Source organism: Balearica regulorum, chromosome 2 (assembly GCF_011004875.1).
Source record: "Balearica regulorum gibbericeps isolate bBalReg1 chromosome 2, bBalReg1.pri, whole genome shotgun sequence".
NCBI classification, from domain to species: Eukaryota; Metazoa; Chordata; class Aves; order Gruiformes; family Gruidae; genus Balearica; species Balearica regulorum.
Genome location: NC_046185.1, coordinates 140,795,122 through 140,820,178, shown reverse-complemented (window position 1 = coordinate 140,820,178; position 25,057 = coordinate 140,795,122). Strand labels below are relative to the sequence as shown.

Below are 25,057 nucleotides of genomic sequence, written 5' to 3'. Positions count from 1 at the left end.
TGTTTGAATCCCAGGCTATGCTGCAATATGGTTTTGATGTAGAAGTATGTAAAAAGGAAATGTAACCCTTAAGAAGCTGTCTGCATTTTCTGGTAAAGACAGGTTGTTCTACATAACTCCAGTTCAGGACCGTATTTAGGCTGGAAAGTTGCGCCCCTTGTACTGTGATGCAGATTCTAGTCCCATTCTTTTGTGTAAACATGTGGTAAAGCTGTTAACTTTGTTCCCTTGAGCAAGGAGCTGTGTTACATGAATGTCAGAGTGTGACCAAGGTCTGTCTTTCTGTCTCTAGCACAACGATGGCTTTGGAGTGAGTGCTGTGCAGTGGGAGAAATGAGAGATTGTGCTTCTTTTTGATAGGAGAGATATAATCCTTGTACTCTAGAAATGAATATGGATAGCTAGTGGTTTGGTCCCCAAACTTTCCAGCTTTGCTATGGAAGATTTAACTGGTCATAGCAAATCTCTGTGCCCGGCATTTTTAAGCAGCTGGTTTATACAGCTGAATTCACAACTGCTTTTATATGAGGACGCTTTTTTTTTTTTCTCCCCCCCTTTTTTTTTAACTGTGGCACCTTTCAGTGTTTAACGTGTTATCCTTTACTCCCACAGCATGGGACTCTAAAAGTAATTTGCCCTGTCTGCTCGCAGTGAGTGAGGTGCCCAGATCTCTTAGTGCTATCACATTTGGTGTTCACTGAAATATTATTGCTCTTATCAAAGAAAGCAAATCAGATTCATAATCCAGAGACTTTTTTTTTTTCTTTTTCTTTTTTTCACAGTATGGTTTGGGGCTTGTAATAGGAGTGCTTGGGAGCATTTGCAGCACTGTTGTGTATGCATGAAAAATACCACCTCCCGGCCCCACGAGTTGGAGAACGAGTTTCAAAAAGGAATATTTGCCCTAAGGGCCTTCCCCAAAGACACTGAAACTAATTAAAAGGCTCCTATTAACTTCAAGAAGTTTTGGATCCAATCTCCAGTGTTTTTGTTTTCAGAGAGCTGACTGTAACCGCGGTTTTCAAGCCATGGTGCGAGGCGGCTTAGCTCCGATAGCGTTCCCAGCAACCGATGCCCCTTGGAACAGGCCGCAAATGTGTAAAACAGATTCGCCTGTTTACAAAACTGTTCTCAGATGAAACCATTTAAACTCATTTTAAAAAGAAAGGAAATAATTGTTCCATTTGCTTTAAGGGTTAATTACGCTGGCTAACGAGACTATGCAATAAGGAAAGGATCCAGGGATCTTAGGCCTAGGAGTGAAGTCATGGCCCTTACCAGTAGAGAAAAGAATGGTAATTGCCCACTGTGAGTACGAACATACTTTGCTGGCTAGCAAAGAAATGGCATTGACAACTGGCAAATCCACTCTGCTGAGGAAAAAATGTATTTTTGAGGCAGGCACACAGCCAGCGTTTTCATTCGGGAAGTCTCATAAGTGGAATCAAAACTCTTGCGGAGGTAACATGAAACTGTGCGTTAGAAGGTTGTTTTTTTTAATCCCACATTTAATTCTGTCAACATTTCATGCTGGAATAAGAAAAATATTCCTTAGGTTGGTTTTAGTCAATTCCCCTCATCTTTTTTTTTTTTTCCCCCTCAGTTCCTTTCTCCACCCCTCTCCTCAAGATTTCTTTCAGCAGCGTATTTGTTTAGAAAGCAGTGGTCCTTAGCAAAATGGTGATATGGTCTCCTCTCAGACGTGCCATGAGGGCAGCACCACACAATTTGAACTCGGCCCTGAGTTGAGGATGTGCTGAAGACCAAGGATTCACACAGAAAGGGTTGGTCTGGTGGACAAGTGGCAGGTCTGGAGACCAGCAACCCATCCAGGGCACCTCTGATGCTCCCAGGTCTTCTGCAGCCCTTCCTGCCCTCACATAGCGATGGCAGTTTTGCAATGAAATAAGAATTGTAAAAACACCACTTGGTAGTGAAATTCACTGGAGATGAAGGGGCAGAGCCAAGGCCTCAGAGCTGAGGCAAGTCTTAAACTGTGCATCTAATACTACTAGGCACAGAAATTAACTGGTTTAGTGTAGAGTCCTAGGGTCATGTTTGTAAATACATTTAGGTCTTATTTAGGTCTAAGATAAATGGACTTTGTAATTAATTCTCTACATGCCTCAAGGTGGCCATACTGGGAGCTGTTTGGTTTTGAGGTCTTCTGAAAATCTTCTCTACAATGTAGATTTGCACCTAATCTTTTTTTTTAAATGCAATTAAGAACTGAGCACTTCTGAAATATTAACCCTCTGCCTTTGTGCTTAAGGATTTATAAAAAGCTGGAACTTTGGCTCATAAATCTGTATACAGGCACTTAAACAAATAGCCTGGTTATCCAAAGTGCTGAGCACTCAACCTCTCCAGTTGATTGTCTAAGGTTTGGCCTAAAAAAGGCCTATAGAGCTGAGCTCCCTTTCCTCCCACACTTTTAAGTGGTTTAAACTGTGTTCCTCTCTATAGAACTTCACTTTCCAGTCATGTCTGCTACATTTCCTATATATCATTTGCAAAGTGAATCACTAAAATATGTTGCATGCAGAGTTTGAAATTGCAGGTCTCCTGCAATTGCCAGAACACGATGCCTTTTTTATACCAAAAGCTTCATTTCAGCAAAATTCTTTGACAACCCCATTTTTAGCTAAACCTTTGCTACTCTTTGTGCCGATCCTGGTCTCATCATGCTTCAAGCTGGTGTATGCTTTTGGTATTTGTCAATTAGGAATTAGACTAAGGTCACCTTCTTTCTTTGTATACTCTGGTGAACGGCTTTCAGTTAGCAATTCCTTCTTGCCATCAGACAGAATTTGATCCATAGAAATGAAAGTTCCTCAAGACCATTTCTTTGTCTCATTTGTTTCCCCAGTTGTTACTCTTCCTTATAACTTGAACACTGCAATAAATGTTCTGTTGTTTAAGATTTAGCTTAGAAAGTCTATTATATTCAGTCTTCTGATCTTTGTTCATGCTGTTTGGTGTGGTTCTTTATCACAAAGAACCTTAACTGAGGGGAAATACAATAAGTATCTGATGCCATAAATTTTCAACAGAGCATCTTTCCCCCCCTGTTTTTAAAAGACTTCACCAATGAGCATACCTGTTGCCAGAAAATTGATTTGTTCAGGCTTTTCTATTTGTTACAGAACAAGTAGCATAACAAAGTACAAATGTGCAACAAAAAGTTGTGGAAGAGTGGAAGATCTTTTGGAACAGGAACTACAGAAAGCATTAACGTGGCCTTATTTATGGATGAACTTTAAAACAACTATATAGAGGCAGGAAATAAATGTTTTATTTTCTCTAGAAATTATCTGCTGTTGTGTTAGAGTTTTCTGTTCTGGCAATTTTGTGATGGCACTGCAGTGGCAAAACAGAGAACAAAGTAAAAATTCCTGAAATTCTTAAAAGAATAAAAAAATCTCAGATTATTATTAGTGGCAGAAAGGAAAAAAAAAGATATTTTAATAGTCTGTCTGGATTTCCTCTAAACAAAGATGAAAGTAATTTTGGATGGAACTCTGCTTAGAACGGATTGAGATTTTTTTTGCCCTGCATTGTTTTATAGTACTGCCAAAAAATGTAATTGATGGAGGTAAATACAAAAGATAAAATATATTTGTTGTTAACTCTGGGAAATATTTTGTTGTCTTTTTACAAAAGCATGTATAATAACTGTAATGGGATTGAAAAGTGAGGGGCAGACAGAATCCTCTATAGAGTCAAGGATACTGTGCACCTGCCTACCGTTTTATTTGACCTGGGTATAAATAGAGGGCTTTGGACCAGGTTGCCATTAATCTCTCATCTTTCATTATTATTCAGTAATTTAATCCACAAAAATACTTGAAGTGGTATATTATGACCCTTTGATTTCTAAATTATTTTCCTCGCAGATCTTTTTCTCCCTGTGTGTTTATTGCATTCCTGTGCACATGGAAAGTCTGGGTCTGCTAGCAAGGCCAGAGCAAAGTTTTCCGAACAGAAAACAGTTCACCCTCACTTTTGAATTGTAAAGTACTTCTAAAGGGAGGCTGGGCCCTTTTAAACATCATAAGAGAACTGAGCGTGAACAGACCTTGCAGGGCTGAGTCCTTCAGAAGCAGGGCTGGCTTTGTGCCTGAACTTGCACTCACTGAAATTATGAGAGAGGTGTGAAGTAGAACTGTGCTTGTGGTGTGTAACATAGGCCTCTGAATGGAAATGAAATGTAGAAGGAGGTGTTAGATGTGTTTCATTATTGTAGGCTCTGGAAGAATTACAGAAGTAAAAGAACAGCCCTTTTCACTCTCCTACTAGATACAGATAACTGCAACTCCAGTGAGAGGACGTTGTTCTTGGGCTATCAAAAAGGATGAGATGGAGACCTCAGCTACAAACACTGTGAGGGAAGTTGTTTGTTCAGAAATGCATTTAGCATTTTATTAGTATGTGCTGGCAATAGGAAAGTTCAAATAAAAAATCCCAAAGATTCATCTTCTGCCCAAAATTCAAACAACTCATATTTGTGAAGACTCAGTTAACTTTGTTTAGTCAGTTTTCATAGAATCACAGAATGGTCAAGGCTGAAAGGGATCTCTGGAGATCATCTCCTCATCATTTTCCTCTATTACCTTTTGGGCTTGAGCGAACCCATGAAACAAAAATGTAAGCAAGCTGCAAAATACTGTCTCTGACCTGGATGAAACCTGAATGATGTGGAGATTTGAGAGCAAAGAGATTTTCTTGTGAAATTTCCAGTGTACTTTCAGAAAAAAATAGATGTTGGAATGAAGTCCTCTAAACTTTGGAGAAACATCTGAACTCTGGGATAGTCGCCAAAAACAGGCTTAAAAAAATAAAAAAGAGTATTAAAATGCAATGAATATTTGTGAAAGAGGCAAGATTGACATCTGTGGAGATCAAACATCTCTGCTTAAGAACGGAGCTGTTGGCAGCAGGGGTTCAGTCAGGGCTGGGCTGAGGCAGTGCTTTTCCTCAAGTGAACTGTGTGCCCAGTGTCCACAACTCTTTAATTCTTCCGTTCTGCTGAAGGATCACTCCAAAAAAGTCTCAACATTCCCTGTTTAGAGTGTTAGAAATGTCTAGCTGGTGAATTTTATCATTTACATCAATGGACATTGTGATTTTGTTATCAATTTCCCTTGCCCTTTACTCACATCTTTCCCAAAATAGGTGATCAAGTATTACTTTGATGTCATTCCTCCCAGAAGTTAACTGGTAGAATACACATGATGGCTGGGTAGTTTCACCTCTCACCCTGACGTCTTGTGATCTATGCCCATGGCTGCTTCTCCTCACATATGTGGGAGGCTCTTGGAGGCACCTACCCCAAAAATCACAGTTCCTACCACCTAAAGCACTTCATAGATACACCTTAACTTTTGTAGAGAAAGCTTGTTTCTAAAACTAAAAGACTAATTCAAGATCTTTTCCTTTTTCTGAGACAGTCAACTCATGTGTCAGCTACTGGAAGCACCTGTCCTTTAGGCTTGGAGAGAAAGACTCAGCTTTTCATCCCATTTCACTGCAATCCTCTACTGGAAATAGATTGCGGACCACTTTAATAATTGCTTTCTTTTGTTTGTTTGTTTTTAGTTAATAGGAAAAAAACAGAAACATTCTAAACCAAGTTCAAAGGGAACTCGGTCATCTCTATTTCTCCATTGAGGAGAAAAGGGGTAAAATCTGTTTTGAGTTTAGCTATCAATCTAGAAGTAAATTGAATTAAATACGAAAATGTTTGAAAGCCGAGTTGTATTTCATTCCAACTGCATTGCTGATTTAAATGGGGTGGTGGAAGGGGAAAGGGCTTAAATATTCAGCATTTTTATGATTAAGTATCCCTTGTGCCCCCACCACACCTCCTCTGAAAACAAAACACAAAGCATGTTTGGAACAGCTCGTTACTGCCACGCTTCAAGGCCCTGATGCCTGTTCTGTTAAAGCATAGCCCAAAGCAAGGTGAAGTGCTGAGCTGCACCAGTGCATGTTAGCACCGTCTGATTGTGCACGTGTATGCTTGCACATGCACATTAGCCATTGTACAAACATATCACAAGAGGCAGAGCTCATGCTTTATGTGTGTTACAGTGGACTTCTGAGGCAAATGAAGGAAAAGAAAAAAGTGTTTCCTCAATTAAAAAGCGTGCTCGTGGAAGAAAATGCCATTTGAATGATCAGCGGGCAAAAAGAATAATACTATTTAGAGCTTTCCAAGGGTAGGGAAAGAAAGTAAGTCTGCCTTTAATTCTGAATTCCATGAGCAGGACAGGGAGGGAAGTGTATCTCTGGTATTTATTTCATGTAAGGATATTGTACTGTACAAGTGGTCTGTATCACTAATTTGTGCAGAATATTCTTTGGCCCTTGCAGTGTTAGGCAGGCTCAGCAGGGTGACTGATGCACCAGTTGAAATGAGAAAAATGACATGCATAGAGATGAAGGCTCTCTACAACAAAATTAACAAAAGGAAATAGTATGAATAAGCATGTTCATATTCAGCATACCCAGGAAGTCTGGCATTAACAGCAAAGCTGCCATCATTCTGTTGTAGTCTTCAGGCAGTGGTACTGGTTCAAAACTGGGTAGATCTTATTCGCATTCCTGGTGCTAAAGACCTCGATTCAGTCACTTACACTGCCTCTTGTGTAAGGTATCAGATCAAAATACAGAACCCTGGCTTCGGTTCTCGTCTCTGACACTTAGGCTATGTCTTTCTGTTGTCATGAGGGTTCACAGTTTGAGCTTCTGCTCAAGTCTGAACGCCTCGATGCTCTGACTGTTGACTGCAGTCTGGCACAACTGTGAGCCAGCTGTGATCTCCGTGTGGAGAAACTCAGTTGGGTAAGAACACAGCAAGACACTGATCTGAGATCACATCACACCTCCACAAGCAGGATGGCTTGTAACTGGCTGAAGCTACATGAAGCCAGGAACACAAGCAGACATTCGGACGTGGCTAAATAGGAAAGGGTCAACACATCCTGAACCGGCGATGTGGGAAGCAGGAAATGATGGACAGGACAGACAAAGCGTTAGGCCAAATGCGATGGCATGGACTGATTTGTATCAAGGTCCAGCCAGAAGGTAACACGGGGGCCTGTGTTACTGCGGCAGTAAATGCCACAGGAGGAATCTGGGGTGGTAGTAATATTTATGTGCCGTTAATGAAGCTTACCTCCTTAATATTTGTAAAGAGCTCTGGAGCATGCTATCTGCTAGATTAACCTGCACTGATTTTGCATCCATTTATATGGGAAGACATGTATTTTTAACATTAATTCTGCTGCATGTTTAAATGAGACATGCTTTACAATGTAATTAAGAAACCTTCTTTTCGCACAATTGTCAGCTCGCACTTTTCCCACTTTGCTAATGCCTTCAATGCACAAAAGCCATGAAGAAAATCTTTCCGTGACATGATGGCATTACCAGCTCTTTTCAAGTGGGAGGACTGTACTCCTACACAGCAGATTTTCCCTGTGTTGTGGTATTCATGCAGCAAAGAGCTGTACTTCTGAAGGGTTTCTTGTTTAAGCTCTTTCATGCTTCTTGCCTTGGAGACTTCTTTTAGACTTGTAGCCAAGAGGAGGTCAGGAAGTGCTCTGTGCTGCAGCTTCTTTTTCTGTATATGTTTCTATGTGGTTCTCCACAGATCCATGGAACACATTCCCTTCCATCTCTCTCCCTTTCAGAGTAGTTTATGTTTCATTATTTGCAGATGGAAAAATGACAACTTGACAAACAGGGGAGGATCTTTTTATTTAAATCATCGTCTTCCTTCAGGCTCCCATGTAATGTAATGGGGTAATACCGAGAATGCAAAAACCGATAGGATTTTATTTGCCCAGTGTGTGAAAAATGAACTTCCGTGCACATTTCCATGCGAGGTTATTTTTAGCTGTCATTCTGCTAATGGAATTTGCCCATCTTCGTGACTTTCCGGTTTGGCCAAACTACTGATGCATTTACTAATGCCTTTACTGCCTTTGATTTTAGGGGGCTGAGTTTGGCTTTATAAAGTCTGTATTTTCATCTCTTTTGTACTTCTTTTTTCACTGCTAAGTACACAGAAACAACCAGGGATAAATGAAATTTTGAAAAAGCCACTAGGAATTCAGCAGTCCAAACCATCCCATCTAACCCAAGACACACAAGCTCCATTCTCCAGTTTTGTTTATTCTTTTCCTACCGTGATTTACAGCCAAAACACACTAGCTGTGCTCACTCCTCATATCCCAATCACAAAACCAGGAAAGACTTTTCTTGAACTGAGCAGCACTGTTAAGCGCTTGTCTAACTGTTTCATTTAATGAATCATTTAACCGTGAGCACAAAGTTAATCAAGTTTCACAAAGATCTGGGTGTGATCTCAGTCATGTTAGTAGGAGCTCTGGAAAGTAGTGGAGTTTGAGGGCAATGTCCTGCCTGCTGCTTGTGCCAAGCTGCTTCTCTTGTGCTTCTTTCCCTGCTATTACATTTCAGTGCTGTAGGGGAAAGCACTGAGAGCATAAGGCCGTCAGCCAGAACTGATTCAAAATCTTTCAGCGGCAAAACTGAGTGGTGGGGAAGGATGGGACAGACTCAGGGAAGAACCTACCGCAGAGTGGAGTCATCAGCTCAGGGGACTGAAGATGGGCACCAGCTGGCATTGCCCGACCATCACTCCTCCATCTTCCCCCTTTGCTGGGCTGCCCCTGTGAGAGGGCAGTGCTTCCACTCTCCTCACCTGAGTGCGGGGCTGTTGACCAGGGTGCTTTCCTACCCACCTGGCTGATCTTGTGGCTAAAGCCAGCCTATTCTGTAATGCTGTAATCAGGAGCAGCAAGGCTATAGCTGCATCACAGCTGTGGGGTTGGCAGAGCTGAGCTCAGGGGGTATTAATCAAAGAGGACATCCTTCTGCCTTTCTGCACTACTGGCCCTTGAGTACTGTGGATGGTCTGACCACTGCGTTCACTATTTAATTTTGCATTTGTGTCCGCAGTAAGAGATGTAGTACACCCAGAGATCTCTTCCAGCATCCCAGTTTTCTAGCATAGTGAGTGAGCTTTGAAGTGACTTGCGTTCATGAAAGCAAGCAATTACTTCATAGCAGCATATACTGTCGTGAATCTGTACTAAGAGCAGGAGCAAATCCCGAAACTTTCCTGTATCCTATTTTCTTGGAATAGGTGTTTTTACAGAAATTGATGTCATGGAATCAAAACAAAATTCTTCTTTTTTGTCTGTGTTTTGCTCTAAATCGTGGTTGTTACTGCAGTATAACAGAGTTCTGCTGTTATCTTCCACTTTCTCCCCCCAAAAATCAACCCATAAAAAACCTGTCAGGATTTTAGCCACCTGGTTATAGTTAGTTTCTTATTTTAAAATAGCTTTCAAAATAGATCAGACATTACACCGTTAAAAACAATTTTCCCTGTAGGTATTGAATATCAGACAGGGCTTGTAGTAATAACTGATAGGTATCTAGAATAATCTTCAGTATGGACTGAGACTACAAAGATCTGTCAATCACTGCATTTAACTTTAAACACAGATGATTTGAATTCATGTTAGCAGCATGAGGAAGTCAAAAAGATGGAATGGTGCTGTTGGAGAAAAGATGATAGGATTACCTCTGCTGTTAGCCTTTCCTGCTACTTGTTTGAGATACTAAATCAAGGTGAAGTTTATGAAAAAGGCTACAACGGGGGTTTCTAACTCTTCATTCCTGCTGGGATTTTCCTATTATAAATCTGCTGTCAGAAATAAGTGCTTTACTTGTGGCTTAATTTTATGCAGGCACAAACACCTTGGTTCAACACGTTTCGCCAGAGACAGTTTTGACTGTCTTAATGCAACAGAGTCCTCATTAACAGGGACCTGTGAAAAAGAAAAATGCACACATGCTCTTTTGTCGTTGGTCATTCATGAGCAGTCCGATGAAAACTGAAATAAAACATAAATCCCGAGGTGGTGTGGAGCTGGTGTGGAGACATGAGTGTTTGAATCACACAGCGTATGTGAATTATCCATCTTGAAGAACATTACACTCCACCTTTTGAATGAAGTTTCATTAATGTGGTGGAAAGCTCACAGTTTTTATTTGTTCTGCTGTGGCTGCTGAATTTAGCACTACCCCCAGTGCTCACCCCCAAAGCAAACACCTCTGTTGTGGTGATTTTTCCTTTTTTATCCAACTATATAACAGTACATGCGACTAAGACAATGGTTTCTGAGAAGCTCGTCAGACTTGCTTGGGCAGTTCTTTCTCCATGCAAGGACCATCAAGACAGATTGGTGGTACTTTGCTGGCTCCATAATCCATTTGTCACATTCATTTGGAGTTCTGCACGCAAAAATAAAAAGTCAGGATCAAACCTCAAAAGTGATAAATGCCCATTTGCATATTTCCTCCTAATTTTGGCACTGTCTGGTGAACTGGGCTGTCTTCCAAATGTGCACCGAGTAGATTTGTCACTGGTGTCTGTTATCTTCTTCTCAGGACATGGATGTGAAATTTGCCTTCAGGCACTCAGTACTGGAAGGATGACTTAAAGTTTGTCCCATCTAAAAGAAATTATTAATTTGAAGTCGTAGGAGAGGGAATCTCAGATCACAGGAAGAGAGATCTTGTCATTACTGTGATGAAATACATCCTTACCCCCAACCCAGTGTGTGCTTCTGTGTAGCATTAATTTCAGATTTTTAAAATCCTCACTCAACTAAGACTGCGTCCCTAAGGCGGCAGCATCAGCATTAGTCAGGCCCAGAAGGAATCCCTTCTTCATGCAGTGCTGTGAAATTTCAAATTTCAAAATATAATTTTGTTCCAGGTTGAAAGAAAACTCCAATGTACTGAAACACCACCTTAAGTAAAATTTTATCTTATTTTCCAGTCTAGTCATTCAGCACACATATGTTTTAACAAAACCCAAATATTTTTGTTTTCATTTGCTTCATCTCATATTTTAAAATAATCTAAAAGTAAAAAAATACAAGAAGTACTTTTTAATGGAAAGCCCCCCATAAATCCATTCAGAAAATCTGAAAACAAGCCATTTTGATATTGCCAGAAATGTCTCTCTGTCTTGCTTTTTCTAATCTCCCCCCCTTCCACAAAGAAAGTGGCACCATTTTGCAAAAGACTAATATTTTTCAGAGCTGCACCTTTTTGATGGAATATGGCTCCAGTGTTGCTGGCTTTTGCGATCGGCTGTAGATGGAATAGTCAAGTGATGAAATATAATGTGCTTTGAATTATCTCAGCAAAACGCTTCGCTTGCGGTAAATTCATTGGCATGTATGCACATTGTGTTTCCTCAGATCAGGATGACAACCTCATTGCTGGCTGGCTTGTGGCATCCCAAGTTAACACGTGTAAACTTCACAGCTGTGAGCTGTGTTACAACCGAAAGGACGTAGGGGCTGAAGCCAGCAACCTCTTTCTTTTGTTTTCCTCCAAAAAAAAAGTCCATTTTTTTGAAGAAGCAGAGATGCTTCTTCAAGTGAAGGACTATGAGGGAACACAACTCAGTTTATTTAATCTCTGTTTTCGCGTGGTTCTTTTGACTTAACACCCCTGTCTGTAGCAGAGAGCTCCTGAACGCTGGCTGAAGAGAGGGTCTTTGCAGTGTTTTGGGAGGAAAGGGAGGATTTTGATTTACAGGCAGTCTGTCGTATGGCACTTCAAAGCATTCATTTTCCAATGTGTGTCACATACAAAGTAGCCACAGAAATTATTTTCCTGATGGGTCTGAACTGTGAGGTGAGGAAAGGGAAGCGTGTTCCAGTGAGCGGTTGCAGTGCAGTTTAGTCTTCTCAAGTACCCCAAATGCAGATGCAGTCTGCCTGTTGAGGCATCTGAAGCTACTGAACTCTATTGAGCTTAAGCACAGAAAAACATACCTGATCCTCGAAGCTGTGGCGGATATGCTGGGTTTTAACCATAGCAAGTGGGAACTTGGGGGGCAGGGGCTGGTTTTGGTTGTTTTGGTTTATTTTTAATTAGTGTCTTACAACCCAAGTTCTGAGAAAAACCTTGAAGTGTTCATCTGAGAATCCAAATCAGAGGGCATTTCTGTGTCAAACAGGTATCTGCAGGTGGGTATGGCTTTCGGCGTGCACAAACCCCCGGATTGCAGGTAGGGGATTTTTGATATCTGCTTCAGGAAAACCGATGCCAGGGAGGCTGGAGAGGGGCCAGGAGGAAGGAAGAGGCCTTCCTGGGGGGGCGGGAGACTTTGAAGCGTGACCCCGAGCAGAACTGGGGTGGGAGTGGTGGGAGCGGAGGTGAGGAGCAGCGGGGTGCAGGGGCTGCGGAGGCAGGGATGGGAAGGCAGGGGTCAGGCAGGAGGGCGTGCGGACAGGGAGGCTCCCAGCACGGGGACAGCAGCGCCAGGAGCGGGGTGCTCACCAGACAGGTTGCAACGAGCAGTTGGGGGAAAACGGCTGTGTTTTTTAACAGCTGGTTTGACATAATGAAGGCTGAGCCCTGATCACATACCCTGGGGCAAGCAGCAGCTGAAGTATCAGCCTAGGAATCAGGAGACATGGGGTTTATTCCATCATCTGCAGCTATTTCAGGAGTGACTTCGGGTAAGCAGCTGATGTGCTTGTGCCTCGATTTCCCCACCACCAAAAGGCGTTGCTCACCTTGATACCCGCGAAACGGAGACACTAGAAGAGGAAGCCTCTCCTCTCGCAGTGCAGTAGGATAAAAACAGTGAAATTAAAATATGGCAAGTTCAAAACTGTCAGAGGGAATTCCTTTTTCACATACACTGATGCAAATCAGGGCTAACACCAGTGACTAAGGTAAACTGGCGTCAGTGGGAAACAGAATTAAGTGGGGTCTGTTCAGTGCCTGTATAAGTAATAAGCACACACTCATAGGGCCCTGACCCAGCTATTCCTCTGTAGTTTAATTTTTTAATAAAACAATTTTTTCGCCTGCCTTTTTTAAGACAAATGTTGAAATGAACCTTTGCTCATGTAAAATGCATTTGCCATATGACTAATGGTTATTTTTAAAGCGCTGAGCAAAGTATATGCATGTGTGCGTCAGGGAGACAAAGAGAGGGAGTCTTTGTGTTTTTGCTGTGGTAATTGTTTAGGAATATAGTTGTTTTTTCCAATTATCCTTGTAATACATCAGCAGTCTTGTCTCCATTTCTCTCTGTTGAGGTTTGTGTATAAATGTAGAGATTTATGCTCTCAGATATTTCAGTTACAAAAGTATATGCTACATCTTAAGCACTGATCTTTATTCATAAAGTGCTATAGGACAGAGAGAGAGAGAGATATTTGTGGAAAAGATGGAGTTAAAAGTTAAATCATGGTCATGCAAACAATTGTGTGGCCATACAGCTAATTTCAGGGCCTTGGACTGAAATGTTATTTCATATCCAAAAGACAAAGGAGAAACTCTGAAAGGCCAGAACTCATGCTAATATCTGCAGAAGTTAAGGCCAGAGTCAGGGCTGGACAATTTGACCTAAAGCATAGTAGTGTGGCTTCACTGACGGAGACACAGTATGGAAGTGGAGAATTTTTCCACAATAGCAAGATTTTATAATCTTGCTCAAGCAAAAGCACGGTGGAAAATAGGAGAGGTGGCCTGTGGAGTATAAAGTCATTTGCGCTTGGAATAAATGAGTCTGCGAGTGAAGTCCCAGCCCCTATATGTCAGCAGTAAAAATCCCACAGACTTTCCTGGGTCTACAATGTACTTAAGGTTTTAAGTACTAGTGCCCAGCTGAGGGAATGGTCTTCCGTGACCTCCGAATCAGGCACCATGTAAATGCCAGATACATCATCTGTGTGTGTGTGCGTGCGTTTAATATGAAAGCAGCTTTTGTTTTACAATTGCTGCTAGTGCCATAGGTTGTGGGGACTGGTTTTCATTAACATACTTAGGCTTTTGTGATTTAACACTATTACATGATCTGAGTATTTGAAAATGACTTGAGCAGGCCCAATCCACAAAGTCTGCCACGTGTCTCAGTGCCCTTTCCCAGGGCTAGAGTTGTTTCACACTGCTGGCACGACGTGATTCCTTCCAGCAGCACAGCGGGAAAAAATCCTTACAGGTTTCAGAGGTTGTGAAAATCTGCATTGTTTAGCAACCCCTTCTTCATCCACAGAAACAAAGGGTCTCTCTTGCTATCTTCCTCAAGGATAACACCACCACAGTTATATTGCAGCAGGATATTTTAAATTTATGCTATTTGGTTTTGGAGCTAGAGCTCTGTAAATGCTGCTGCAAGGCTTCTGCTGTTCAACCATTATTTCATGTTGGCATTTTTATTTGAAGGCCCAACAATGGCCAAGAAAAGGAAACTTCTGTACTTTTCTTTTTGTGTTACATCTTCCAACTGGAATATTTTCAAGCACAATAGAATTGAACATGGGCTTTGGGGAGGGAGGAAGAGGAGAAAAGGGAATCAGCTAGAAGAGATGATGGTTCCAGTGGGGTACTCTGCAGTTTAGTTCTCTGGGGACTGAAAAATCCTTTCAACCAGTGTGATGTTGCAACAATCCAAAAGAGGAGAGAAAAATCCACGTCTGGTCTAGACCGACCAGAAACTAAAAACAAGGGACACTTTGAATTCTGAGACTCTCACCACAACTGAAAACTGTGCTCAGGCCAAGTAACTGGAAAATCAGTTTCTTGGGTTAGAGAAATGCTTCCCTGAAGAATCAGAGGCAGCTTTCCATTTTAATTGGTAAAGAAATTATTATATTCTGAAGCATTGATTCTAACACTTGAAATGGTGCAAAGGTTTGCAATCAGGGCTGTGAAGATATTTGGGTAGTTTCATATGGAGCTTAGTGAAATGCTACAGTAAAACATTTTTTTCTGTGACATTTTCTTGCCATTTGGCTGCGATAGTCTATCATTTGTCACAAAATGGAAAAATAAGATCTGTCTTCATAATATACCAAAAAGAAGTCTGACTGCAAACACCAGTCAGGAAGAGGCATAGGGACTGGAGCTGAGTGGTGAAACCCTAGAACAGGAGATGGTTATGATAACTCATATACCAGGAGAGCTGAGAATCCCCCGACCAGGAGTAATTGAATGCGGTAATTGTTAAGGAGAGCTTTAAAAAGAAATGTTGAGTAAAAATTACTTACAGGGTGCTTGTTTTAAGAGGGAAGTGTAGTAAATTTCAGGACAAATTTTTAAGTGGCAATAGTACAGGCATGGCCTATGCTGTAGGTAATATAAATTTTCTGAACTAAATGACTCCTCTCAGTCAGTCAGGCTACAGTGTTTGTTTTCAGGATGAAATACGTATTTCCTTCATTGCACTGGTACAAGGATGGCTAAAGCCTGAGAGGAGGACTCTGGGGATCTGGTTGAAATGCCCGGCAATACCACCTGCTCCTTGTGGGATGAGGAGTGAACTTTGCTGAGGTTTGCATTGCAGAATAAGGGACAGGATCAGAAAACCCTGTGGGGATGTGACAGACTGATACATGAGTAGTATTTCATATTGCAAGAAACAAGAAAATTGAGGTTTTTTTCTCTTAATCCTGCACTTTTAAAAATAGTATCTTTTTGCTAGTCTGCTCACTGTGGAAGGTTAGGCTAAATACGTTAATTCCAGGGAAAAGTGCCCTGCAGTCTTCTGGATTAGAGTGATATGTAAGTGCCAAACATTATCTATATTATTTCATGATTAAATTTTAAACCAATATTTTCTTTGAAAAGATTCAGTCAATATACCCAAGTCTGGTAAAAGTAGTATGACTCATATAGCCTATATTTTATCAATATGTGAAGCCTCTCTTTTACAATTACAAAAGAGCAACACAGTACTTCAAGATAACAAAAAAATCAAGGGAGTTGTTTGAAGATGCTGGCCAGTCTGTTCTTGTAGTGCTGTGATTTATTCTTGCTCTTGCAGAACTGAAGTCAAAGAAGATACAGATTGACCATTTTTTTCAGATGATTAAAAAAGGTACAGATAGAAAGTGGAGAAAGAACGTCACATGCTTCTGTTCAAGTCCTTTAGGTGCTCTGGCCATATGATAATTCCAGACGTTCATTCATCCAATGTTACCCTTTCTTTTCCTAATGTTCCCTTTTCATCTGATGGCCATTAGAAAGCACAACTTCTTTGTACTAGTTCATAAGGACAAAATGATGTGTTGGGAATGTGCTGTATCAGGGACGGGGAATTTCAGAAGGATGACCTGGAACTTTTTTGTGCTCCTGCAATGCATATTTAAGTATCGTTCTGGATAGGAGGCAGAGATATCTTGCACGCATATGATTCTTGCATGCAGATATGCTTGCAAGCTCAGGCTCACATGAAATTCTCATCAGAAATTTGTTGCCTGTTGCACAGAGCTTTGGCCAAGATCTGTTCACCTCTGTTTTTTCAGTATTCAGCAATGAGCAGTCTTCCCTGCTTTGGCTAACTGAAATACATTTTAGGAGGCAGCTGCCTATTGCCAAGAAGAGCCCGCATGCAAGAATATTTCCATCTGGGATGACTAACATGTGCCCAATGTACGTCTAGTCTCACATCCCACTCTACAAACAAAATCTACTGATGAATTAATTCTCTTCTTGCTTCAAAGAGAAGTCAAAAGATGAAAGTGAAAAACTGGACATATTTCAAAAAATTACATTATATGAAAAATGGGTCATTCAGCCAGATTGCAAATCATAGATTTTCAAAAATGTGACATGTCAAACAGTCCTGTTTGAAAAAGTACGTGTTTCCTTGGTTGTTGCATATTTTGCTAGTGATGGAAAGACATATTCAAAAGGGAACGATAGTGTTTTAACTCCTTCTTAGGATAATGCCAACAATATTTAACTTGTTTAATCCAAGCTTATGTCAATATAAACACGATGCATTTGTTCTTGCCCAGTTTGTAATTCTTTCATAATAGAAACAGCAAAATTAATTTGAACAGTTGTAAATACAAAAGTGATGCAACAGTTCCTGGTATTTCACAGTTGCAAATATCAAGTCTGCCTCTTGTGAAGACACTTGATTTTATTGAATGTGTCATATGCACAGCTGATCCTTCTCATGTGCTGAAGGAATGTCAATGCTGATATAAAGCCCCATATAATAACCCACTGGCTTCTCATATATCAGTGACTCAGGCAATAAAATATATAATTGTGATGCTAATTAAATTGCTGTTTTAAAGATATGTCTTTAATAAAGCGATTGTTGGTGCCTACCCAGTATTAAAAACAGAACTGTCAGTCTAATGCAGTATAGCTGTCAATACTTAAAACAATACACAGAAGCTGCAACTTCTTAGCTAGTCTCAGAGGTGCAAGTCTGAGGAGGTGTAGATCCTCCACCCAAGACGAATGCACAACATGCTGCATGCTGTTTAACTGGTGGTACATATATTAGCAGAGCAGAGGCCTATAATTACATAAATCCTCAAAAAAAATTAGCTGTTTAGTAAACTATTTGAGCAGTACCAGTGCTAACTGCTTAAAACTGGCAATCCAAAACTCAGCCAACAAAGAAAATGTTGACCCAAGCAAAACAGTATTCATCTCAAGAATTAAAAACCTAAGCCAGTGTCATGTGCAGTCCTCTCAGATGTAATTATTGTATTCTAGTTTGTCCTGAATGTGCCCGGTATGTTTTTCCATGCTGTAAAAATAAATCCAGTGATTCATAACCCTGGAAAGTCCAAGTAGGTAATAAATAGTCCAGCTCTGTAGAAATGTGGGGTCTGACTTTCTGAGGTCATCTGTGCTCTCTGAGAACATTTCGTCCAATTCAGCACATCTGGGCATTTCTCCTGCAAGAGCCAGCGGCTTAGCCACGTGTTTACAGGGCTTCCCCTTCCATTTATTGCAATTGCAAAGTGGTGATCCATCCTTGTGGAGGCCAAGGCAAAGGCCAGGCATAGTGCTCTATGCTCATAGTGCTCAGGCTCATTGGAGCTAGTAGTTGGGCAATATTCGAAAATTAGTAGTTTACATGCAGATTAAACAAAACCAGCTTTGTAAGGAGAGATCATACTTTTTCATTAAAGCAACTTCTATAGTTGGACAAAGAAGGCAAGCTTTTAGACTGACAAGATCACTTCTGGTCTGGAACAGAAGCAGTGGTGTTCAAATCTGAGTACAAGCTGAGAACAATTGCTCTGTTTTTACTTCATCATGTTAAACAAAGTACTGTTAGGACTGATTGGCCACCTCCTAGAGCCTGGAGAGTCATCAAACTCTGAGTTAAGAAGAAACGGTATTTGGTCTAGCTATGTCAGTCTATATTAATCTCACATATGGCTCCCTCAGTTTCAGCAGATAAACATCTTTAACCTAAGCATTTAGTGATCATTTCCATTGAGGAATTGTTTACTTACAGTAGAAGGCAGGGTGGCCTTAGTGGACAGGACTCTAGGCTGAAACTCTGCAGCCAACCCTCCATGCTTCACTCAGCTGCTGGTCTACTGAGTGATCTACAGCAAGTGGGTCTATCCATCAGCTTCTGCGTGGTAAATGGGCATAATAAAACTGGCCTCCTTGCAAAGCCCTTTGAGATCTACAAAGAAGAAGTGTTACACTGCAGCTATACACTTCTTCATTACTAGGTCTTTTTCATGTGGTTCCTTTAATAGACATTTGGGTTCTGATTTAGATCTTCTGAACAGGGTGTAACACTACTGGAGCTAGTAGCAACTCTGTGTTTGCCAAATGTGACTAGAAGACTCCTACTACTGTGATGTAAGCAATTAAAAAGTTATTTCTCTAAACTTCCCAATATCAGATATGCTCTTAAATAGGGAAAGGCTATTTGTGTTCAAGAGCTACAGAAGCGTCTTCATCTCCCTGAACAATTACTACGATGGCACATCCAATCTGAGTAGGCACGTGTAGAAACAAATAACCATGTAGACACTCACAAATTCTCCAATAAATGTATGATAAATGTTATCTTTTTCACATTTAAGTAAAACACAGGAAAATTAATGCTGAAGCATTTGCCATTATTCTGTAATGTACATGTATGTGTACATATGCATAACTATACTTCGGCACAATAGCAAATTTATGTACTATGAACATTTCTAAGTATGCATACATTGGCATTAAATAGTGTGCAATATAAAAAAAAAAGGCAAATAAACATTCAGATCGCAAAGCCAGCCAACATTGGATATTCCAGAATGCAGGTTTCCTGGGCATCCATAATTAGCCCTTTTGAATATGTATGATGATACCATTTTAATTACATGATAATGTGTAGGGTTTTTTTCCCTAACAGATTCTTGGTTCAGCCAGTCAATGAGGAGTAATTTTTTTAACCCTTCTATTTTTTATCTTCTTCTATTTGGTGCTCTGGCCTCAGATCTCATGTTAATGCAGACGGTCCAAGCATTACACTGAACACGGAGAAGATTAATACCCTTCCAAGCTTTTGTTTCTCTTCTGCTCCCATGACAGCATCTTAATATCCCAATGAACGTCTCTCTGCAACACATTTGTGCAGGGTGAGAATACTACTATCTTCACATTATTGCCATCATGCAGAAACACTGAAGCACAGGGAGAAAAAGGACAAAAATATCAGAATGACAACTTTCAGTGAAAGCTGAGAGATGTGGGAGCTTTTACATGCGTAGCTTTTCCCTAGCACTTTCTCCACTCAAAGCACAGGCCCAGTTGACTTCAGCTCTCAGCACTTCTACATTTCAGGCCCCAGGTGTCTCTTGTTGAGCACCCAGAAAATGAGGCCAAGCACTCAAGAGGGAGGAAATTCCAGAATGATGTCATCATGCCTACACATGGGGAGGGGGAGGGAGCTAATCGTGCCCAGGCAATCCAAATTCTGGCATTTGCTAACATTTTAGCATTTGGCTTACAACCATATCGTTCTTTTAGCTGAGTTTCTCTGTGCGTGTGTGTACATTTCTCTGTAAATAAATAAGGACATCTGAACTGTGTCTAACCTGCTAAAAACTCTTGCACTGCCTTCCCAATAAAACTAATTTATTGATGTGTATCCCTTGGAAAAAAAGGCATGGCATGTGTTGTAATAGCCTTTATTATTTTTCCTGCTGCAATTAAATCTAGGGAAAGCTACAGAAGCTTGGTTTTGATTGTTCCCAGAAGAAGAAGGGAAGAAGATCTACCTTCGTAGGTGCTGAAGTATCAATACGGCCCCCAGCTCCAGCTCTGCCTCAGCCAGTCATTCCTTCTCTGCGTTAAAAGCAGGAACAGACAATGGGCAGGAAAACATTATGGCACCCAAAATCTGGGGGATCAAGGACTTGTAGGGGACAGGGATAAATTTACTTCACTTCATCCTGAAAACTCGGTACTAAATCTCAAGCTTTACATTTGCTACATCACCTCTATCCATTAGCAGCTCAGGCATTAAAAAGCATAGCATGCTGCCTTAAAAATGCCAAGATTTTCAATTAAATATTAGTTTATTTTTGGTTTGCTTCCTGCAAGTTTTCTCAAACCATTCCCTTTTTGAAACTTCCCTGCACAAGCAGACAGGTTGGAAACAGGTTAAAAATGGAAGCTGAAATCCATATGTAAACAGCTGGCTCCAAGAGCTGGTGCTCTAGGGAATGAAAACTTGTAATGCAAGACTCACAAAACTCTTGTGGGAGTTGGCTTCATTAGGTATCTACCATAAGCGTGTCTGTGTGCATAGATCTGTACACCGTTGTGATCCTATCTGTGTGTGCATGTGTACCTGAGGTTAGCAGAGTATTCACTCCCTGCCTCACCCGTCACTCCTCTCTCTTCTCACACTTCTCATCTGTTCTTTGAAACTGGGAGTGCCTCTCTCTTTCACACATCCCCATCTCCACTAGTGCCACAGACTGATGGCAGAAGGACCTTTTTCTTACACCTCCTTTGTGCATACAGCAGGTGAGCTTTTCTCGCTGACTGCTGACTGCGTCGGATGTTATCTACCTTTCAGCCAGTGGACAGAGCGATGTGTTCACCCTGCTGAACTGAAATGCCCTGGCTTGCTCTCTAAAAGCTCTTCTCCATAGCCCTTCTATATAGAGTACCTAGGGAAATGTAATTGCCAAGGGAGGCATCAAAGGGAGGCATCGTGAATATCCTACCTTTGCCTCACTCTGAGTGGCTGTTTCCTCTCATGGTTTGAAAAATCCCTGATAAAAGGGTGGCATTAGTTAGTAGTGCTTTTAATTCGGGAAATGCCTCCCCATCCATGCTGGATTCCTCCTCCCTTCCCAGCCTGGGGACCACATGGTTATCCCTCCTTGCTGATGACTGGGGAGCCCAGCTTTCCTCTTCTCCTCGGTGCAGTCACTAGCAATAGGGGGAGCAGATCTCATGCCAACATTTTTTTTCCTAAGAAGGAAAAGCATATCTGTCCATGCTGAGACACTTCCTTACAGTATGTGGCTAAGCCATGCTCTCCAGCCAAGATGTCAGCTAGCAACACGTGTTCTGTGGGCTTCTGGGGGAAGAAGTCCTAGGGTAGGCAACGTGGTGGGAATAGTATGGTGCCTAAAAACAAAATACGTTACTAAAAACAAAATACAGCTGCGTGTTACTGTTGGCTGAATGCAACCTGTCAGCACCAACATCTCCCCAAGAAGCCAGGACTGATTGCAGCCAGCCTTCACAGGAAAAGGTGCCAGTAGCTGAGCAGTTGGAGAAGCATGACATGTTGCCCGCTTCCAGGCCATGTTAACGCGGCAGTGTCAGAAAAGGGAGTGTGCCTGGAGAAGCGCCATGTCACGAGGAACCGTGTGGTGACAGGCAGATTGCTCAGAAAGCCCCAAAGGAACTGCAGCCATTTTGCTGACAGCTGAGTGCCCTGGGGCTGGGACAACACGCATTCTCTCACGCGATGGGCCAACCCTGGGCACCAGTGGTGCTTGCTATGCCTTGATGGTATGTCAAGCTCCAGAATAATTCCTCCATAGGCCACAGATTTGCTCATCCTAATTGCTAATTACTGTAACTCTTTTAGGACCAGGTCTATCTTCAGTCTTCGTAATTCACTGAATCTAGGTGGCTAGCGGTCCCTACCCTCTCATGAGTGTGAGTGGGTTGGGTGCCAGCCCTGGGCACTGGAGAATGAATCACATCATTGCTGTAGCTGGGAAGAAGTAATGAGGGTTAGGTAGGCTATGAGCCATTTTGGTGCATCACCATCTTTCCAGCTTTGCTGTATTATGCTTTGGTCTGGACAATCAGAACCCTTGTAACTTCAGACAGACATCAAGGAAAGGAATGAATGGTTTGCCCTCCTGAATAAAATGAGAACATGTGAATGTGGGGAGAGAGGGGAAGGGAGAGAGGCATTTGCATAGGTCAGGAAAGGTCATTAAAACATCTGGCAGTAGTAACTGACATGTGTCAAATTTTAGTGTTCGTTAAATTCGTATTAATGCAAGAATGATTCTTAAGCTCCAAATGCCACTTTCGGTTGCCGTGTTCCCCTAGTTGATGGTGATGACTTTTCAGAACTGTACCATGCTTGTTTGCTTGCTAGTGGCATCTGACCTGAGGTCAGTTTTCTATTTAACCCCTTCCTGTAGGTCAAAAGACAAATTGATCTGGTGAGAATTGAATTGGAAATGAGGTGTCTGGATAGCAGGTGTCCCAACCATGGAATAGCTGCCAGACTGAAACATGTTTGCATCTGTTCTTATGCCATCCCAGAAGTCATCTCTGAGGTCAGGGAGATATTCAGCAGACATCTGAGATGGGAAGTTGCCACAGGGAGCACAAGTGGCAGGTGCCCTGTGTTAACGGATTATCTTGCAGTCTGGGGGGAAATGTCTGAGAGTGTCACTTTAAGTATAAATGTAGACATTTCCATTTATTGTGTGCTTTGCTTTACCTGTGTTTACTACCAGTTTATAATTGTAAAGAAGATACACAATTTCCATCCCCCTTAAAGAGGAGAATCTCACAAGTCTTTTTCTTCCTTTTTTTTAGAGGATGAAGATGATGAAGAGATGGTGGAGCCAAAAGCACAGGATGACTTGGAGACGGAAAATGAAGATCAGAAGCAGGAAGTTAAAGAAGGTACTTTAAAAAAAGAAAAGGATTTTGTTACAACTTTAAAGGACTGAATCCTGCAAGTAGTTATTCACATGGGCAGTTTCTGTTATTAAGAACACTGCAAAATCGAAACAGTCACCAGTTTTATTGATTCAGAACCACGTGAGGTGCATAAAGCAGAAAATTGTATCCCAACAACCCAGCTGGTAGGTCTGAGAAGCTTGTGAAAGACACAAGACTTACTTAGGCTGTTTAGCAGAACAGCATGTCCTCATAATTTGGGAACAAAGTAGAGATTCTTGGATTCCAGGACTGGTGCTTACTTGTCCGCTGGCTCAAACAGCCTGCTTACATGAAAGATTTAAAATGTGAATGCCAGGCATTCCAGCGGCTCCATAAAGTTGGTTGGTCTTCGGAGGTACTTAGAGCCCATAACTGTCTGCCTGCTTGAGAGGGGCACACTTAAACATAGTGGTGGTCAGGAATCCTCCAGAAGAAAGCCATTTCACTGGAAAATGTTGACTGTCAAAATTTTTTGTAGGAGCTGCCCCCAGGGAACTTAAGGTCAAAACTGAAACCAGACAGGTCCAGCCCCTCTATCCATTTCTCTGGATTGAGACACTCTCCAGGGTTACAAGAGACAAAAATTCAGATTACTACTTCTTTCTGGTGCAGACAAGAGACACGTGTTGAAGTGGTGCATGTCAGCATTGGACATAGTAGATATGCTGAGCGTCTCTTGTTTCCTTCTCTTGGACCTGTTCTAGCTTTTGTAATTAGAAGAGGGATGTGAAATTTGGTCTTCCTCATCTGGGAATTTACTGGAGTATTGGTTATTCTGATGTGTCGCCTTGAACAGTCAATGCTCACCCCTATATGGAGTGGGGGAAAAGAGCTGAAATATCAGCAGCTCCGGGCTGAGAGGAAATGAGTTTCTTCTCCAGCATTTCTTAGCTCTGCATTGCCAGGACTGTTCACAACGCTGTTTACCCTCTTGCAAGGTAACTTCCTCAGGTAGGGCCTAAGCCACTTTGTGCTATGGTGATCATTATTGGGATGATTCTGTGACCTTGTCTTTGTTTTCCACAAGATAATCTCACTATGGGAAAAATATGGAGTTGTTTTACAGAGAAGCGCATGAAATTGTTAACTGTGAATACAGCAGTGGATGCTCCTTTCTTATCCAGGGGAGCCTGGCATGATTTATATCAGTGTCTAAAAAAACGTGAGTCTGGTGTGTAGTGCCCACATTCAGTATCTTCACACACCAAAGTGAGTTGCAGTACCAGCCATGCTGTTTTGATTATAAATTGATCTTTCTTCCCTCTTAAGAGCATCAGAGAAATCACCCATGCCATAAATCCTGCAGCGTCCATTGCTCGTTAGGTCCTTGTAGAAACATGAAGGGGGGAACTCATGCCTCCCACCCCTCATCCTTCTGCATCTCCCAGGGCCCCCAGGCACCGCTGCCGTGGGCGGAGGGGAGCAGCAGGAGCAGAGGTGGCAGCAGGAGTAGGAGTCACAGAAGAGTCTGCAAAGGCAGAACTGAAGACATAAGCAAGAAACATGGCAACATTGGAAAACTTACTTTTTCCTAAAAATTACTCTCCCTCCAAAACTGTAGGCTCAACTCACAGGTGGGCTCTAGCAGTCACTGGACCTAGCACAGTATCTCTTTTACTGATGACAACAGGAAGCCATAAAACCCGGTATCACTGCACTTAAGCACTGTCCTGAGTTGCCACATGTCCCTCTAGTATTCAGCTTACAGCTGATCCCACCCCGATTTATTTCCACATAAAACTAATGCTAATGCTTACACCTGGGGAGAAAGCACAAACGCCTGCATGATGAAGAGAAGAAAAAAAAAATCTAAATACATTCTGAACTGATTTATTCCACTTTTTCATGGGCTTTCCAGTTAGCCTTTTACATACTTTGCTGACCAAGCAACACCGCCAACATCTCTTCTTTGTTGTGTTTTAGTCTCAGGGCAGTGCTCCCCTTCTCTGCCTAGCAGACTCCCCAGGAACAGTAGATGAACTGGGCTAGTTTAGTTGTGTGTCTC

The 25,057-nt window shown here is 41.7% G+C and overlaps 1 protein-coding gene across 6 annotated transcripts in view; it reads left to right on the top strand.

Annotated features, from left to right (window-relative positions):
- The window catches only part of DYNC1I1 (dynein cytoplasmic 1 intermediate chain 1), a 193,093-nt gene that overhangs the window by 81,716 nt on the left and 86,320 nt on the right, over positions 1 to 25,057 (top strand). For all 6 annotated transcript variants that reach the window (XM_075746142.1, XM_075746144.1, XM_075746146.1 and 3 more), the window contains one exon: positions 22,924 to 23,013. In XM_075746142.1, coding sequence (XP_075602257.1) covers positions 22,924 to 23,013 — 90 coding nt within the window. The remainder of the gene's footprint in view (positions 1 to 22,923; positions 23,014 to 25,057) is intronic.